This window comes from Elephas maximus, chromosome 21 (genome assembly GCF_024166365.1).
Source record: "Elephas maximus indicus isolate mEleMax1 chromosome 21, mEleMax1 primary haplotype, whole genome shotgun sequence".
Lineage (NCBI taxonomy): Eukaryota > Metazoa > Chordata > Mammalia > Proboscidea > Elephantidae > Elephas > Elephas maximus.
Genome location: NC_064839.1, coordinates 9,473,330 through 9,492,320, shown reverse-complemented (window position 1 = coordinate 9,492,320; position 18,991 = coordinate 9,473,330). Strand labels below are relative to the sequence as shown.

Sequence of the window (18,991 nt, the reverse complement as noted above, 5' to 3'; positions counted from 1 at the left end):
TATATTTTTCAACAGTAATTTTTACAAAATCTAAATACAGATGTCCAATGAAAGCTTAGCATCTGAATTCACAGGTATTTTAAGTGTAAAATACGCGCCAGATTTTGGAGACTGGGTATGAAAAAGAGAATATAAAATATCTCAATTTTATATTGATTACATATTGAGTCAATAATATATTTGATACATAGGGTTAAATAAATTATTTTCACTGGTTTCCTTTAGAGGGGCTACTAGAAAAATCATGTACATTCAAAAGATAAAAAATATGTTGCCGTCGAGTCGATTCCAACTCATAGTGACCCTATAGGACAGAGTAGAACTGTCCATTAGGGTTTCCAAGGAGCGGCTGGCAGATTTGAACTGCCAACCTTTTGGTTAACAGCCACAGCTCTTAACCACTGCACCACAGGACAGTGCTGTTTTATATAGGGGTAATCAACTACATATTTCTAGGGAGAAGATCCATAGCATTCCCCAAGAATCTTAAGTCCCAAAGAGGATAAGAACCACCATACTAGATAAAGTTTTTTTTGTTTTTTTTTACTAGATAGAACTACAAAATATCCTCTCTAGCTCCTTCTGGAGGGAGTCCCTGGGTGGTGCAAATGGTTAACATACTTGGCTGCTAACCCAAAGGTTGAACGTTCAAGTCCACCCAGAGGTGCCTTGGAAGAAAGGCCTGCTGGTATGCTTCTGGGAAAAAAATCAGCCATTGAAAACTCTACGGAACGCAGTTCTACTTTGACACGCAAGGGGTTGCCAGGGTCTACTAAAAGGCAATCCGTTTAGCTCCTTCTGGGGTCTGCCCCAAAAAAACCTTTTCAGAGAGATAACTAACACTTCAAAAATAAAACATTTTGCCAAATCGCTGTTGCTCTCATTAAAGGGAGGTTTCCAACAGCCACCTCTTTTGTTCATTCATTAACGGACCAACTTGGAGCTGGCCTGGACTTGCTGATACTGAAAATCTTGGCTTCCTGACAAAGGTCAGCTTTCCAGAGGAAAGTTACAGCTGGAGACCCGTGGCAGCAAGATAGCCTCTCACCTTCCGCCTCCCTCCCACCCACGTCCTCTGCCAAAAAAAAAGTCTTTATCCCAAGGGAGAAAGCTCCTGAAAGGCCGAGAAACTGTTGCGTATCTAATTAAAAAGTAACTGCTCTAACTAAAACTGCCGACCCTCGAAAGGAATGCAGATAGCTCAAAGATCAGGTTAGAAGCAAGGAAATTACAAGAATTGTCCACTTTTGAGTCATCAGTTCTCCGTATTGATCATTCTACGAGTCTGTTAAATGACAATATTGAAAGATGTGTGTTCTTAATAAAGCAGAAGAGAAGTTTTCCTTTATTTTCTCATTTACGTTTCCTTATTTTCTAATAAGATTTAAATTTATTAATATTTATGTACCTAATTAATGTTTTCTCATTTGCCTTTATTTCCTCTCCCGTCCCCGTTTCTCTTAGAAAGCTGTGCATCTTTACATTCTTATCTGCCTCCCCGTGTTTCAGACTTCCTAGACCAGCCATTCCCAGCTGAGGAAGGGGATCACAGAGGAATGGGAGAGCTGGAGAGAGGCCGGAGAGGCTGTGGATCCAAAGAGCACATTCATCATCACTGCTCTGGGGTTTTTAGCCACGGCACTTGATGTACTTTGAAATTTCAAAAAACATTTAAGGATTTTTTTTTTTTTTTTATGTTGATTCTCATAAGGGAGCATGAGTTAAAACAAGTTTGACAAACACTGTCCTAACTCCATGTTGCTTTACACTAGACTCGTGTAGGTAGCGCCATGAAAGATCAGCTCACACCTGAGCAAATCGGAATTCTAGGGATTCTTTGTCCTGGGTGCCCCTGCAGAGTCATCTACTGAGAATTTTAATCAGAAGAAGTTTAGAGTTTAAGTCTGACACACGTAAACAGGGACTTGTCTACCTACCTAGAGCCTGCCTATACCAGAAGGAGGTATGCTTAAAAAATTAACACAGCATTTCAAACTTCGTGATCTTATAAACTTGTTGCCACCAAGTTGATTCTGACTCACAGCGACCCTATAGCACAGAGTAGAACTGCCCCATAGGGTTTCTAAGGAATGGCTAGTGGATTCAAACTGCCAACCTTTTGCTAAGCAGCCGAGCTCTTAACCGCTGTGTCAAAGTTCCTGGGTTGCTTTCTTGTAAGCCACTTTTCATCCACAACAAAATCCACAGCCACAGCCTTTTTTTTTTTTTTAAATTAGTGGGATTAATAATAGTAAAAGGTCAGATTATTAAAAATCGTAGGTCATCACTTCACCACTGTTCTCAATAATTTCTAGGCCCATTGGAGCAGCAGAGCTGAGGATTAAGGACAAGTTGGAAATTTCCTTAACCTGTTGGCAGCCGTCACCACGTAGAAATGTTTCTTGAGAAAAGGAGAGAGAAAAGAAAAGGAAAAGGTATATTTAGACCAATTGCTTTAAGAAGAAACAATGAAAGAGCTTAAATATGTCTAGCCACTTGAGTTTGTTTTTCCTTTAGGGAAAAACAAGTTTCTAGAGTAATTACAGCTGAAAAGTCACAGGGGCACGGGTGGAATAAACAGGAAGCGAGAAGATGTGTCATCCTGCCCTTTTTACATGAAAAATGGGGCACGGAAAACAGTGTTTTTCAAACTGTGGCCTCACAACCCACCAGTGGATCATGAAATTAAACTGGTGGGTTGTAACCAGCATTTTCTTTATAGTGAAACCAAGTGGCACAGAATAGAAAATCTCAAAGTGCATCATACTCCATTGGGGAAAACATTATGAAATTTCATTTCATGCATGTGTGTACATATACATGTATGCTTGTGTGCTGGCTTCCTAGGTAAAGTGCTGTGTCTTTGTTTACTACTCAGGATTTGAGTCAATATCAAAATGTCAGAAAGCCACTTCCCCAGAGGGGCAATTGCTTTTAAGCTCGGTTTGTGTCCACAGTGCCAAATAGTTCTATTGTTAGCAACACGGAAAAGCTTTTAAAGCTTAGGAGAGCTTTCCTACCTCCATTTCTGAAACGTGGAGGGAGCAGGCCTCAAACTATAAGTAGTTCCAAGAGCTATTGCCACTGAGAACATATTCTCAGAATCCCTTGTCACTTCAAGTGTCCATGTCAGTTCCAACTCAATGCCACTTTTACGACAGTTAGGCTTTGGTTTGCGGCATTTTTTGATCAACAGCTTTTGACATGAGGGAGTTTATTATAGATAGAATTGTGTTCCCTCCTCCGCCCGCAAAAAATATACGTTGATATCCTAACCCTGGGAGACCCTGGTGGTGTAATGGTTAAGTGCTACAGCTGCTAACCAAAGGGTCGGCAGTTGGAATCCGCCAGGCTCTCCTTGGAAACTCTATGGGGCAGTTCTACTCTGTCCTATAGGGTCACTATGAGTCGGAATCGACTCAACGGCACTGGGTTTTTTTGGTTTTATCCTAACCCCTGTATCTGTGACTGTGACTGTGACTGTGACCCTGTTTGGAAATAGATGTTTTATTTTGTTATGTCAATGAAGATAACCGGGGCGGGGGGGGAGGGGGGGAGGCCTCATTGCCTCCAAAAACCAAATCAAACCTGTTGCCATTGAGTTGATTCTGACTCATAGCAACCCTATAGGACAGAGTAGAACTGTCCCATAGGGTTTCCAAGGAGTGGCTGGTGGATTCGAACTGCTGACCTTTTACTTAGCTGCCGAGCTTTTAACCACCTAACCAGATTAGGGTGGATCCTAAACTTAATCTCTTCTGAGCTGTGTCCTATTAAAGAGCAGAATAGACATAGGGACGCACAGACACAGGGGGAAAACAGACGCCATGTGAAGATCTTCTGAGAGCCAAAGAAGGGCCAAGAATGCCCAGGGTGACCGACAAGGAATGACCCTCCCCCCAGAGTCGATGGCATAATTTGGACTTTTAGCCACCCAAACTATAAGGCAATAAATTCTTGTTCTTTACAGCTGCTAACTCATGGTATTTGTGCTGTGGCAGCACTAGGTAATGAAGACAGAATTTTTTCTTTTTCTGTTTTTCCTAAATAATCTTTCCCCTTAAAATCAAAATGTAAGTAAACTTAGCTACAATTCTTTCAAAGGATATATCAAGAAAACAACTGCTGTCTTTACTAAAAGGAAAAAGAGTACCTTCCATTTTCTCTGAGTCATGTATTTCTGCAGCAATAGTTGGGATTTGAGACGAACTTTGGATTCTGCAGCTTTGGCAGGCAAGTTATTCAGCCACTCGTGTTTCAGACACTGTGTGGCACTCATTCTGCAGCTGGGAAATCAAACAGCAGTTGAAACTCTTAGTGGGGGGCTGTCTTTTCTGGTCGTGCAAAGTCTGTGCAACCGGGTAGGAAGCCTGAGTCAGTGGAACAGATTGATCATTTAGGCAGATTCACGCCACGTACCAAAAAGGGAATGCCTTGTGTCTGAAATCCCCCTCCTTAAAGAACGCTCCCTGCCCTCTGCAGAGGAGGTGGATAGCTGTGATGAAGCGCCACCTCCCACAGAGGACTGGAAGCTGAGGCAGAGCGGGAGGAAGGCCAGGGAGACTAAGGTTGCTGTGAAGAAGTAAAGGAACTCGACACGCGAAAGGACTGGAACTCACTTCTCCTTCCGGAGAACAATGCCAGCTTGTTCATCTCACTTAGAAATAGTTTTTCTCTCTGAACTTTTCACAATCAGAAAGAAGCAAAATCGTGAAAGTCAGGGAAATGTGGCCTGTCTTAGAGTCCAGACTCATGGGCTTCACTCCTAGGTCATTTATAACCAAAAAAAAAAAAAAAAAACACAAACCTGTTGCCGTCGAGTCAATTCCAACTCATGTCAGAGTAGACCTGCACTCCACAGGGTTTTCAATGGCTACAATCTTACGTAAAGGCCCCTGAGTGGCACAAACAGTCTGCACTCAGCCAGTAACCTAAAGGTTGATGGTTCAAATGCACCCAGTGGTACCTACCACAGAAGAAAGGCCTGGAGATCTGCTTCCGTAAAGATTACTGCCAAGAAATCCCTCTGAAGCAGTTCTACTCTGTAACACATGGGGTTGTCATGAGACAGAACCGACTGGAAGGCAACGGGCTATTTTTGTTTTGTTTTTATCTTACAGAAGTAGATTGTTAGGCCTTCCTTTCACAGCACCGTTGGGTGGTTTTGAACCACCAACCTTCAGGTTAGTAGCTGAGTGCAAATCATTTGTACAACCCAGGTCACTTATGCCTCCGGTTATTTTCAGTCACAGTTTTATGTCTGAGTATAAGAAACCTCAATGCAGCTCAACCCCGGCCCTGATACAGCTGCTGAAGACAAAGTAGGCCTGCATCACCAATAAATCTTTCTGGTCTTTATTTTGGAGAATAGCCTCTACACAAAGGAGCCCTGGTGGCACAACGGTTAAAGCGAGCAACTGCTAACCAAAAGGTTGGCAGTTCGACCCCACCAGTGGCTCCACAGGGAAAGTTGTGGCACTCTGCTTCTGCAGAGATCGGCTGTCTTGGAAACCCTACAGGGTCACCGTGAGTCGGATTTGACTCGATGGCAGTAGGCTGGTTGGAGCATCTACACAGCTCAGCTTTTTTTCAACCTTAGTCTATCAAAAGTACTAACTTAGAAACAGGACCATTTTGTAAATATGCTGCCATCTAAAACTCTAAATATTAGGCTCCTCCTTGCTTTTGAGTTGGTTTCCTTTGCTCCTTTCCCTGTTACCTTTATTGCTCCAGAGAAGTAGCAGACTAGGGATCCCAAACAGAGCCAGTCCACAGGGAAAAAGGGCCTTCAGCTTCAACAGCCCTGCCCGGCACCCAGTAGTCCCTCACCTGCCTGAATGTCCTCAGCACCCAAACCAGCAGTCACATTCCAGTGACAAGCAACAAAGGTACCTCCTCTCCTTGACCAGCAGCCGGGAAACAAAGTCCTTGGCCTCCTCTGACAGCCCTTCAAAGGAGTCTGCGTCGAAATCCCAACTACAGTTCACGATGAAATTCATGGTCTCGGCATCTGTTTCCCCTAGAAATGGGGACAAACCACTGAGTCTGTGGAGGAGAGAAAGCACCGTCAGTACGTGGAAGTCATTTTGCCACCGTGATCAACGTAATAGAGGAGAAACCCTCAGTGCTCAAGCAGAACTAGCCAGAACCAAGAGGGCTCAAAGAAAGCACCCCCATGACTTCTCCACAGGAGGGAGTCTGGTGGAAAAGAGAAGAGGAAAGGAAAGAAATCTGGAGGCAGGAAAGGTATTCAGGATAAGTCTCCTACCAGGCTCACCTTTTTTCCTGGCATGCTTGAAATCGAGAGCCAGTTGAGACCCCACCCAGTTATTACATGTTATCGATTTAATTTAAAAATAGCTTACTGGGTCTCTGAGACAGCCAGACTGGGTTAGATACTACGCAGGCCTCGGGGGCCAAAGGAAAACTGACTTTTTTTAGGCAGAGAGGCAGGACAACCTCACTGACTGGCCTTGGCCCCATCTCCCCCAGCCTGATGCGGCACGTGGGCCCCCCCCCACACACACACAAAGAGTAGCAGTTGTGCCATATGCTAATATCACATGGAAGCAAAACATGGCTTTGTTGGCCTCTGAGGAAACGGCCACGGAAAGTCCACAGTGGCAGAGAGAGGAGGGTGTTTAGTCCATACACCGTCCCATCAGCCCACAGGGAGAGCAGGGCCAGGAGCGACAAGGTTAAATGAACTAGCAGACAGTGTCCCGCCCTGCTTGTCCCCTCTGCTTACTCTTGCAGTGCCCTCCAGCCCCCTGGTAACCACCAGCACCTGCATTTCTTTCCTGGGGGGCTTTCTCTCAAGCCGAAGGCTGCTTGATGCACCCAGAAGTGCCAGGGAACGAACGCCCACCAGGATCAGCCCACGAGCAGTAACTGCCAGGAGTTGGTGTATAAGTACCTTACTCCCTCTCCCTCGGATGGAATAACCCTGAAAGGGTATTCGTCCCACCTGGACACCAGTGTTCCTCAGCAGGACTGAGCCCCAGCCACCCACAGTGGAGTGGCTCAGTAACACACCCTGTATTGCCTGCTTTCCCTTTTTTGTCTCACTTCCCCACTTCCTGCGGGTGCTTCCTGGAGTCACCCCCACCCCCCCACCCCATAAACTACTGGCACTCAAATTCTTGCTGCCTCCGAGAGTGCCCAAACTAAGACAGATGGCCCTCCCCTCTGCTGGGGAGCCAGGTGCCCAGGACACTCACAGCATGTAGATGATGACCCCCACGCTCCACATGTCCGTGGGGAAGGAGACGAACTCGTAGTTGACAACTTCCGGGGCCAGGAACTCAGGGGTGCCGAAGTTTACCTTCAGCTTCTCCCGAGGCTTGTACCTGGGAACAGGGGTGCAGAGGGCATGGGAGTGTGTCCTGGGAGGAGACGCCATGCTGGGATGAATTCCTGGTGGGAGGGGGACACTCCCTGGACTTCCTCACACCCCCATCACACATGTGGTTTCCTGGGGGAATCATCACGCCCCAACCCCAAGCTGCAGGCTTTTCCCAAGTCACTGGGGGAGAATCAGAAAGCCACAGTCCTTCTCGAGGTGTCTGCCACCTGAAAAGGGGAGAAGCTCGATCTGTCTTATTTGGCACACACCCCCATGAGTGAGCACAAGTCACTGGAGGAGAAGCCTGGTGTGGAGGTCTGCTTTGGTGAGGTGCCCAACATCCTGGGGGGTGACAGTAAGAAAGAGAAGGAGCTTTCTGAACATGAAGTCTGAGCAGGGCTGAGAAGACAGCTGAGGGCTGAGCAGGAAGGGGAGCAGCAAAAGGCATTTTTTAGAAGCACCCTTGAAAGAGAAAAAAGTGACCAGATATTAAGAGCTAAAACTTAGGTTTTCCTCTTTTCCAGGCACTGTGCTCAAAGTTTTACATACATATCACCTTATTTCATTCTCACAACAGCTCTGTGAAGTGGGTGAGATTACTGCCTCCATTTTATAGATGGGGCAATTGAGATTCAGAGTGGAATAAAATGAGGATTCTGTCGCTGTGCCCTGCTTCCTTTCAATCAGGGAGGTGAGTTTTCAAAGAGCCATCTCCTCTTCCAACGTGCTGAAGGCTGGCACAGCAGAACAACACAGCCTACACCTGCTGGCGAAAGGGCAGCAAGGATCACCTTGGTGACTCGTGTTGCCGTGGGAAGCTGGGGAGCTGGGACAGAGCACAAGCCCTCCTCTGGCAGCCTGGTCCTCTCCTGCACTGGCCAACTGACCTGAGACAGACTGAGCAGCCAAGCTGAGAGGAACAGCGTTCCCCTCCATCTCTCAACCCTGGAAGCCACTGTCCCAGGTCGCCATGATGATAAATTGTGTTACTGTTCCCAGTGCCTCATCTGCTATATAACCACACCCTTTATCACGTGATTTCGTAGTTCCTTTCACCATTGTTGTTAGGTGCCGTTTAGTCGGTCCTGACTCATAGCGACCCTGTGCACAATAGAACAAAACACAGCCTGGTCCTGCGCCATCCTCACCATAGTTGTTACACTTGAGCTCACTGTTGCAGCCACTGTGTCAATCCATCAAGCTGAGGGTCTTCCTATTTTTTGCTGACCCTCTACGTTACCAAGCATGATGCCCTCCTCCAGGGACTGACCCCTCCTGATAACATGTCCAAAGCACTTAAGATGAAGTCTCGACATCCTTCACTAGAGATAGGATAGGTTGCCTACCCGTCGATGGCAGGCTTGGCCGTGTGACTTGCTTTGGCCAGTGAAATGTGGGTGGAAGTGACAATGTGCCAGTTCCAGGCTAGGCCTTAAAGCTTGCTCCTCCTCTGTAACCAGGAGAGGGGTACGAGGGACGCACGGAGCAGAACTGCTCATCGACTTGCATCTTGGATCCGAGCCCAGGTGAGTTCAGACTAGATCAGTGACCTCAGCAAGCAGTGTGCTGGAAAATGTTTGACAACCAGCTTTCTGAGGGAAAAAAAGCCCTGATTCATAGCATCCGCCAGTTTCTGTGGTGTAAATTCTGATCTCAGCAAGGCTAGCTTCCGGCTACCAGGATGCCGTCACTAAATGCACAGTTGGGAGGAGAAGGGCAGCCGCTCGCCATTCTATAGCGTTTCCACCATGCAGAAACAACAGGCACAAAATAACCTCATGAGCACAGACAATAAGATGTAGTAAGATGACCAGGAAGTGATGTGTTTTGAATATTGAGTATCTTTGTTTTTAATTTCTGTAATTATGAGAGAGACCCGTGGCCATCGAGTCGATTCCAACTAATAGTGACTCCATGAGACAGAGCAGAACTGCCTCATAGGGTTTCCAAGGAGCAGCTGGTAGATTTGAACTGCTGAACTTGTGGTTGGCAGCATAGTCCTTAACCACTGCACCACCAGGGCTCCTCTCTAATTATAAGTTCATATAATTTAATTTGTAATAATGTTGTGTTTAACAACTGGCTTACAAAATTCCTTATCACAAGCCAGTACAAGTCAGGTCGGGCATACCACTCCCCCAGCTGGCCCTCAAATGTGTGAATGGGAATAAATGATTGCTGTTTTCAGCTCCTGAGTTTTGGGATGGCTTGTTAAGTGGCAGTATTGTGACAATAAACCCCTGTTGCTGTATTCGTCATACATGTGTAAGTACATATGACTGGACAGGATTGTATGGTAAAACTGTGTATACTTCACTGGACTTTAAGTATTTTTAAGGACCTTTAAGTATAATTTTTATTACATACAACGTTTACTTCATGCACTGAAACTTGAGAGCCTGCCTACTCTCACGAGATGGGCCCTCATAACTGCCCTGTGCCTGCACGTGCTGTCATTGTATCACCATTTTACCAAGATCCAACCCAATTCTGAGTGGCTCCAGGACCACTCATCCAGGTTACCACTCCACACTACCACTTAGATGCTTTCCTACTTAACTCAGCCATTCCCTGGGGGGCACAGATGGTATCAGATGCATCACACAGGATGTGCCTGGTCCCAGGAGACCCTCTTGAAGGAAGGTCTGGGGAATGAATAGAATCAAGCTGTCCAGTACCCCCATTTGGTGGACCTCATTTAACCATCACTCCCCTTTCTGCTTAGATGGGTGGTCTGAAGTAGAGCTAAATTGCCCGCACCACAGAGCCACCCCTGCCTATCTGCACAGTTGAAGGTTACAAATCTCTGAGAGGGAGAGCTTCCCTGGATGGCTCCACTAACTCCACAACCAGCTGATCCAGGGGTGACCACGTCCAAGCGAGCCACAAATAGCCCCCCAAGGAGTTTGTCAAAGTGTCAAAGTAAACCCCCTTACCTTCTGGCCAGCCCGAAGTCAATGATCTTAATTTGGTGTCCTGTCTGACTGACACACAGTATGTTCTCGGGCTGGGAAAGAAAGGGAAGACAGCTTAGCTCAATAAACAACTATGGAAGTCTGCACCCCTGCAGTTTTTTGCTTATAGGCTTCAGTTTCCCAGGCTCCAAGGAAAAGCAGTGGGTCAGGGGAGCCCTACAGGGGTTAGGCAGGCAATGACAATGAATAAAGTGGGTTGGCGTGAGGCAATAAGAAATGGTGTTGACTGTGAAGAACTAGAGGACTCCTGTCCTTTGTCAAGGGGGAGCCACCGCTCAACTCCAGCTATAGGTTACCACCCCAGAGTGCAGGCCCAATTGCCAGAGTTTCTCATTCCTCAAGACCAACCCAAACCCGTTGCTGTCGAGTCGATTCCAACTCATAGTAACCCTACGGGACAGAGTAGAACTGCACCATAGGGTTTCCAAGGAGTGGCTGGTGGACTCCAACTGCTGACCTTTTGGTTAGCAGCCAAGCTTTTACCTACTGCACCACCAGGGCTCCTGTTCCTCAAGAGAAGTCAGAAATCCAGGTTTTTATATGAAAAGTCCATGCTTTTAAACACTGGCAGCAAAATCAAGTTTAAACACATTCACAGTGCAGGGGAGATGGGCTCCCACGTGGCAGCATGAGGAGCACCACTGACCTGCTTCCCCAGTGAAACTGGTGAAAAATCTAAAAAAAACTCAAAGCTTTCAAAACTGCTGGAAATGGTCCTGAGAGCAAAGAGCAAATGAGGAACCATCTACTCAAAAAAAGCCTACGATATTCAGTGAGAGAGGTGTGTGGTATTTGAACCAAGGCAGTTCTTTCCCTTCTCCTTCCCAGCCGACATCCTTTCAGACTTCTGCAGCCAAGAGCACACGGCTTCCTGTCTGTCCCCTCAGCTCCCAGCCAGGGGGCTTCCTTCCCAAGAGCAGCAGAATTGCAGTGTTCTTCACCTTGCCCCAGCTGCCTACTGCTGAGCCCAAGTCTGTGAGTGTGGTGGAAAGATGGAGGCTCTCTCCTTCTGCCCAGCTTCCACTTGTGGAATAGAGGCTTTACTTAGTGTGCACACTGAGAATAAAAAATGCAAAAAAAAACCCCCAAACTTGTTGCCGTTGAGCCTGGTCTGACTCCTAATGACACTATAGGACAGAGTAGAACTGCCCCATAGGGTTTCCAAGCCTGCAAATCTTTACAGAAGCAGACTGCCACATCTTTCTCCCTTGGCTGGTGGGTTCGAACCGCCAACCTTTAGGCTAGCAGCAGCCCAGCACTTAACGACTGTGCCACCAGGGCTCCTTACACCGAGAATCCGCGTACCCTAATAGCCCTTCCCCCAGTTCACGTAAAGGTTGTTCATGCCAGGAAGGACAAGCCAAGAGGACCCCAGGCTGTTGCCCCCACCCCGCAAGGGCTCATCTCCTAGATCAGGACATTACTGATAAAGAAAGCTCGGCATTGTCCCCATGCCCAGCTCAAGAACTCTGGGCTCTGAGACTTGGCCTGGAGAGAAGCAGGCCACAAAACAGACAGCTCCTAACCTCACCAAAGGAACTGACTTCATCTGCAACAGACCTTGGAGAAGGTTAAACTCAAGGGTGTTCTCAGTAGTGGAGGCTGCGGTGAAAGGCAATTAGGAGGAAATTCATTGAATTAAAGAAGATGCGGCCTAGACTGTAGGCTGCCTAGTTTGTAGGAGACCAAAACCAGCTACCGTCAAGTTGCTTTCAACTCATGGCGACCCCACATGTGCAGAGTAGAACTGTGTTCCGTGGGGGTGCTTAAGGCTGTGACCCTTCAGAATCAGATCACTAGGCCTTTCCTCCAAGGCACTTCTGGAAGGGTTCAAACTGTCAACCTTTCAGTTAGTAGTCAAGTGCTTAACTGTTTGCACCACCCAGGGACTCCAGGTTTGCAGAAGAAAACCCAGAAATAAAAGAACTGGGGGAGCCCTCCTGGCTTCAGAACAAATTATCAAACACTGACCTCTGAAACTATTCCTTTGGAGGAGTCACAGTTTGACTGGACTGGTTTGTAGAAGAATTTATGTCCCAGAGCATTGTTGGAAACAATAGAAAATTGTCTGGCAATTAGTGGACCACAGTTGGGTGAGTTTAGGGAAAGAGTGGAAGAATGAAGTACCACTGTCATCCCAAGATGACTTACAAAAAGCTGTGCCTCCCTGAGGAACAACATCAGAGGCTCAACACTGAGGGAGAAATGAATAACAACAATAAAACAAAAAACAGTTGCCCTCAAGTCAACTCTGACTTCACTAAAATAATTGGGCCAGTCATTAAACAAATAAACAAGCAAATAACAAGTCCCAGATGGGGGTAACAAATATCCAGAGTTGCTACAATATATTATCTAAAATGTCCGAAATCCAACAAAAAATTATGAGGTATGAAGACATGATCCATACACAGAAAAAAGAAGGCAAAAGAAATGGCCTGTGAGAGTTATATAATTTGTTGATGCGTAATTTTTCATACTAAGAAAAAAAATTTTTTTTTTTTTATACTACTCCCTTATAATCCTTTTTTTTAAATTTCTGTGTGATTGGTAGTGGTGTCCCCTCTTTCATTCCCGATTTTAGTAACTTGTGTCTTCTCTCTTTTTTCTTGGCCAATCTAAATAAAGTTTTGTTAATTTTGTTGATCTTTTCAGGGAGCCAACTTTTAGTTTTGTTGGTTTTCTCTATCATTTTTCTATCCTCTGTTTCATATACCTCCACTGTAATCTTTATTATTTCCTTCCATCTTCTTATTTTGAGTTTAAGTTTGCTCTTCCATTTCTAGTTTCTTAGTGTGGTAGGTTAGGTTATTGATGTCAGATCTTTCTTCTTTTATATTATATAGTTGTTTATAGCTATAAATTTCCTTCAAACACTGCTTTAGTTGCATCCCATAAGTTTTGGTAAGTTCTGTCTTCATTTTCTTTTATTATTTTCTACACTGAATTTTTATTTATTTTTTATCGTGCTTTAGGTGAAAGTTTACAGAGCAAATTAGTTTCTTATTAAACAACTAATACACATATTGTTTTGTGACATTGGTTGCCAACCGTGCAACACGTCAACACTCTTCCCTTCTAGTCCTTGGGTTTCCCATTTCCATTTGTCCAGCTTTCCTGTCCCCTCCTGCCTTCTCGTCCTTGCTCCTGGGCTGCTGTGCCCGGTTAGTCTCGTATACATGGTCAAACTGCGTGTGTTCTTGTTTGTTTTATAGGCCTGTATAATCTTTGGCTGAAGAGTAAGCCTCAGGAGTGACTTCTCTACAACCTAATTTCAATAACATAATTTATTTAACCCCAATTATCCAAAATAGTATCGTTCTGAGAGATTATCAATATAAAAAATTATTGGTGAGATATTTTCCATTCTTTGTTCTCATATTAAGTCTTTGAAATCCAGTGTACCTGAAAAAGTACATTCACATTATCCAAGTTCTTCCAAACACACTTAACATTTTCCAACAGCTGAATCAACTGTCAGTTTTTTAATTTATCTAAAATAATTAAAATTAAAAAAAATTTTAAATGTAGTTCCTCAGTCACAATCGCCACCGTCCAGGTGCTCAGTAATCACTTGTTGCTGGTGGTTAGCGTATCAGACAGTGTAGCTCTAGGACTCCTTCTCCATATTCTAATCCACACAACACCCACAGGCGGTGGGTGTTACTATTGTTCCCCGTCTGTCACTGGCGGGTGTGGGGGGTGCAGACCACACCAAAATGACTGTTTATAAAACTTCCATGCGGTGTTTCAACAGAAATTTATTACTTTTTATAAAAATATCCCTGTAGTTCGTTATAGCAGCAAAACCATTTTTTGTAAACCCAGCTTACATGTATCAATATACCTACAAGGCTAACACTCTATACTAATTTACTTTTGAACTGTCTCGTGTGCTCTGGTCAGAGCTGCCATTATTACCAAACTACTATGATGCTCTGAATCCTGTGGTCTCGTCTGCGCATGCTACACACATGCACAGTTGTTTTTGTTGCTTCCGGTGTTTTTACAGTCACTGATTTTGTCAAATTTTCTGGTATTTTAGCTAAAACACTGTGGCAATTAGTATTTGTAAACCTATAGCAGTAACTTTTTTGAAAATGAAGTAGTAATTAAAGGGAAAAGAAGGAGTGATACACGGGAATTATGGTTTCCCAGTAATATTAGCACAATAAGCATTCTGTATGGTCTGGTATGGGAGGAGGTCCGTGGGGTGGGTGACACCATGAGTCACCGCACTGGGTGACACCAACCCTAGTGATGCCACTGTTGCCCATTTTGCAACTAGTGAGGCCCGGGATCTTACCCAAGATACCACATCCAGGAAGAAGCTAAACCAACGTGAGCCTCATTCTTGGCTGAGAAATGGGCCTCAGCAGTGATTGCCTCTCTGCTGAAGAGTCATGGGAGCTGCCCTCAAAGCTATTCCTTGACCCAGAGCCACAGAGAAGATTCCTGGACTTCCCCTAATTGTCCACCCCATAGAGAAGCCCAGGCAGAAGGCCTTGGCATTAGCTCCAGTGAGCAGGGGAAGCCTGAGATCAACTCCCCACCACCTCCACCGTTTTTCTGAGCACCCCAGCTAGGAAAGACGGTCAGCAGGAACAAAGTTGCCCCTATAGATCCAGTGAACCTACTTCCTGTCTTCTATAGTGAGCCACTGAAATTCACCCCTGACTTGAAAGGGGCCGTGGAAAAACACCCTTCTGCTGGCCCGGCAGAGTGGAATGTTGCAGAAACAGTTCCCACGTAACAAATGCTTACTACCAGCCACGCACTGTGCCCACGGTATTATATGCATGAAACTGCTAGGACGTTTCCCACTGAAAAATAGGGCACACCTAAATATCCATCAGTAGAACACGGAAAAGGTGTAATGCATCCACTCAGTGGAACATCACACACCTTTAAAGAGAATGAGGAAAGATGCTTACAGTGTATTGCTAACTAAAAAGGTAAGTTTAAAGACAAGGGGCCTAATAAGATCTCCTTTATGTGTGTGTTTGTGTACCTACCATTCCCAACTGCTAACAGCAAAGACCTCTCAAGGTAGAGACTGAAATGGGAAGAACTTGCACTGTGTATTTATACACTTCTGTATCGTTTATGGAGCCCTGGTGGCACAGTTGTGAAGAGCTTGGCTGCTAACCAAAAGGCCAGCAGTTCGAATCCACCAGCTCCTCCCTGAAAAGCCTCTGAGGCAGTTCTACTCGGTCCTACAGGATCGCTGTGAGTCGGAATCAACTTGATGGCAATGGATTTGGTACTGTTTATATATTGTTACGTTCCTATTTTAAATTTTGTAGGCTAATCTTAAAATATATTTTTAAAGAAGAAAAGTCATTTATCACAATCTTCAAATAACATTTAAAGAGGTACAATTAACCACATCTTACAGACAGGAGAGATGTGGGTCAGGGAGGCAGCGTGACTTGCCTGCCAAGATTCCAGACCTAGGAGACAGCAGAGAAACCAGGCGTGCCTGTTGGTGGAACTCTGAGAGATGAGAGTGCCAGAGGCCCAGGGACCTGGGGCCCCACCTACCACCTGTCCAGGGCGGAGCCTGACCTTGAGGTCCAGGTGCAGGATGTAGTGCTGATGGAGGTAATGCACGCCTTCACAGATCTGCCTGGTGAACAAAACCACATCCAGTTCCGTCAGGTGATACTTCTCATCCGTGATCCGGTCAAAGAGTTCACCCCCATCCACACTGCCAGGGTGAAGGGAGAGACAGCCATTGGACTGAGTAAGGCTCTGGGAGAACTCACCAGGGACCAAAAGAGGCTGCCCCAGTAAACTCAAGGTGTGCCCTTGGGTCCAGGGGCCACTGCCACTGCCATCTGGGTTTATCAGGACCTTTGCTCTGGGCCGTTTCCAGCTCAGAGGGTGAGTGGTAAAAAGAAAGAGAAGAAGGCTCAGTTTGGATAATGTAGACTAGGGTTGCAAACTCATTCGCCTATGGGTGCCAGCTAGTACCTACAAGGCAAGAAACCTAAATGGGTGAATCAGACAGATGTAAGAAAAACATTTTCTTGAAACACAGCTCTCTTTGATTTTGCCACTTGGTTTTGTCTTTGGTTTTGCCACTTCTGGAAGAGACATGGACGCAACAAGTGCTTGTTCTCCTCAGCACTTTGAGAGGACGACAGCAACAGAAGCACAAAAATAATGGCCTCGGAGCTCTTGGCTCACTGTCAGGTGGTAGGGGGGAGTGGTGCAGACTGTGGCAAGTGGGAGGCTGGCTGCCCAGTGTAAAAAGGGCAGCCACTGTGAGCTTAAGCAGACTGCAGCTGGCTGAAAACCCAGACCCATCAATGCTATATCCTTTACATGTTCAAGAAGACAGAAATCTAGGTTTCAATGTGAAATATTTTAATTTCCAACTGCTGGCAACTAATTCAAATTTTTTTTTTAATTCTGTAGGCTAAAATGAGAGAAAACTGCAGGTCAAGTCAGGCTTACTGGCCAACAGTTTGTGACAAAATGGCTCGGCTTTTCATGCTACATAAGGGAAGTCAAGCAACCAAAACAAGAAGAGGGGACGACATGGCCGCAGATGCCCTAGAGGAGTTAGAGGAGAGAGAGAGCCTTCCCTGGAATCAAGGCCCTGAGCCAGTCGTGAGCTTGCCTAATCCTCACCCTGAGCCAGCTGTGAGCCAGCCCTGACCCTACAATAACCCTAACCCTGAGCCTGGTCTGAGCCAGCCCTGAGCCAACTCTGAGCCTGCCCTAACCCTAACCATGAGCCAGCCCTGAGCTAGCCCTAACCCTAACCCTGAGCCAGCCCTAACCCTAACTCTGAGCCTGCCCTGAGCCAGCCCTCAGCCAGCTCTAACCCTAACCCTGTCCCTGAGCCAGCCCTGAACCTGCCCTAACCCTAACCCTGGGCCTGCCCTGAGCCCGCCTGAACCCTAACCCTGAGTCCACCCTGAGCCTGCCCTAACCCTAACCCTGTCCCTGAGCCAGCCCTAACCCTAACCCTGAGTTTGCCCTGAGCCTGCCCTGAGGAGGAATCGCCGCCCCACCTCCCAAGACACTCACTACTCCATGACCAGGGTGAAGCTGTTCTTGCTCTCGAAGGCATCATAGAGCTGGATCAGGTTCACATGGCTGAGCTGGTTCATGATGTTGATCTCATTCTTCACATCCTCCTTGTGGAGCCAGCAGAGAAAAAGAATTTCCAAGCAAATGGGTCAGGAAGAGAAGCCAGTTGAGCCTCCAAGGAGACGGAAACACACACACACACACACACACACACACGCACACACTCATCCTTCTTCCATTTCTGGCTCTTGCACCAGGTTTCCTTGACTTGCCACCCAAGCCAGGCTCTTACAAACAAGAAAGGATCTTAGTCCAACCCACCCATTTCACAGATAGAAATCCTGAAGTCCAAGAAGAAAAGGGCCTTGTTGCTCAGGATCACACAGGCATCATGGCAGAGCCACGCCTGATGCCCGGGCGTGGATGGGCAGGTCAGGGCTAAAGGGCTGTGAGGTCCCTTGCTGAGTACAGAGTAGGAGTTGTAGAAAGGGGCTGGAAAGATGGCCCAGATCTCCTGCTCAGTGTGGAGGGGACCACGGCAATGTGGGGCCCAAAAGGAGCCTATAGGAAGTGAAGGAATTCCCGAGGTTGGCCAGAGGGACAGGGCTGGCCTAGGGCAGATGTCTCACCCGGTCCTTGGTGCTCTTCACTTTAATGATCTTGGCTGCCAGTGGGAGGCCCGTGGACTTCTCTGTGCACCTGTGAACTTGGCCAAACCGGCCCCTGCAGAAACATGTCAACACGGCCAGCTGAGAGCCCAAGAGGTCACCACCACACATGGCGGACTGTCCTGCACCCTGGGGCTTACTGGTCCTATCCCCCTTCCCCATGCCCATACCATGTGAGCTATCCCGTACCCTAGAGGACATCCTTGTTGTCACCTCCACACCATGTGGGCTGCCCTGCCCCTTCTGGTATATGCTTCCCACATCTACTGTGGATACACCTACACCCCACCACCCTGCAGCTCACCTCACCACCCTGCAGCTCACCTCGCCACTCCACGTGGGCTATCCTGCACCTGGGGGAATATCCTCTCCATTTCACTCTGTGTGGGCTACCCCATTCATTCTCACGCTGTTGGGATACCCCACTCTGGCCTTGGCTCGATTAACCAGTTCCTTAGAACCTCCCCCAGCAGCACTCCAGCTCAGCTCTCCAGGTATTTCTACCCCAACCCCCTTCTCCCACCCTCATGGAGACAGAAGGCACACCTACCCTCCCAAGACTTCATGCTGACACACTGCATAACCCGCTGAGATAGAGGCCTCCTTGACACTCACCACCCGGTGTTCAAAGGGGGCTGGCGGAGCCGGACTGTCATCTGTTCAGGAGGTAACAAGGTACTGTGAGCCTCCAATACGCAGCCCGCACCTACCTCACAGCACCCCACCCCAGGCCCACTTAACTGCACTGGCTCCACTGAGTGACAAGCACTTTGCCCCTCTTACCAGCCCCTGGTATTCTGAAAGCCCCTTTCTCAAGAATCATCTCATTAGAGTCACCCATTTAGCAGAGGAGAAAACTGAGCCTCAAGAGAGGTGAGGTGGCTAGCTGAAGGTCACACAGTGAGCCAATGACACATGGAGCTCAAACCCAAGTCTCCAGGCACCTAGGATGGGGAGCG

General features: G+C 46.8%; 1 protein-coding gene across 2 annotated transcripts in view; it reads right to left on the bottom strand.

Annotated features, from left to right (window-relative positions):
* Positions 1-15: 15 nt before the first annotated feature.
* Positions 16-18,991, bottom strand: part of MYLK3 (myosin light chain kinase 3) — a 42,322-nt gene continuing 23,346 nt past the window's right edge. The window contains exons 5-13 of one of the 2 annotated variants that reach the window (XM_049863586.1): positions 18,583-18,688; positions 17,994-18,087; positions 17,362-17,471; positions 15,865-16,030; positions 10,282-10,352; positions 7,221-7,349; positions 5,893-6,045; positions 4,154-4,286; positions 16-2,401 (exon numbers count right to left, since the gene is read on the bottom strand). In XM_049863586.1, coding sequence (XP_049719543.1) covers positions 2,342-2,401; positions 4,154-4,286; positions 5,893-6,045; positions 7,221-7,349; positions 10,282-10,352; positions 15,865-16,030; positions 17,362-17,471; positions 17,994-18,087; positions 18,583-18,688 — 1,022 coding nt within the window. In that variant the 3' untranslated portion in view covers positions 16-2,341. The remainder of the gene's footprint in view (positions 2,402-4,153; positions 4,287-5,892; positions 6,046-7,220; positions 7,350-10,281; positions 10,353-15,864; positions 16,031-17,361; positions 17,472-17,993; positions 18,088-18,582; positions 18,689-18,991) is intronic. The other variant, XM_049863585.1, reaches the window with a different exon arrangement.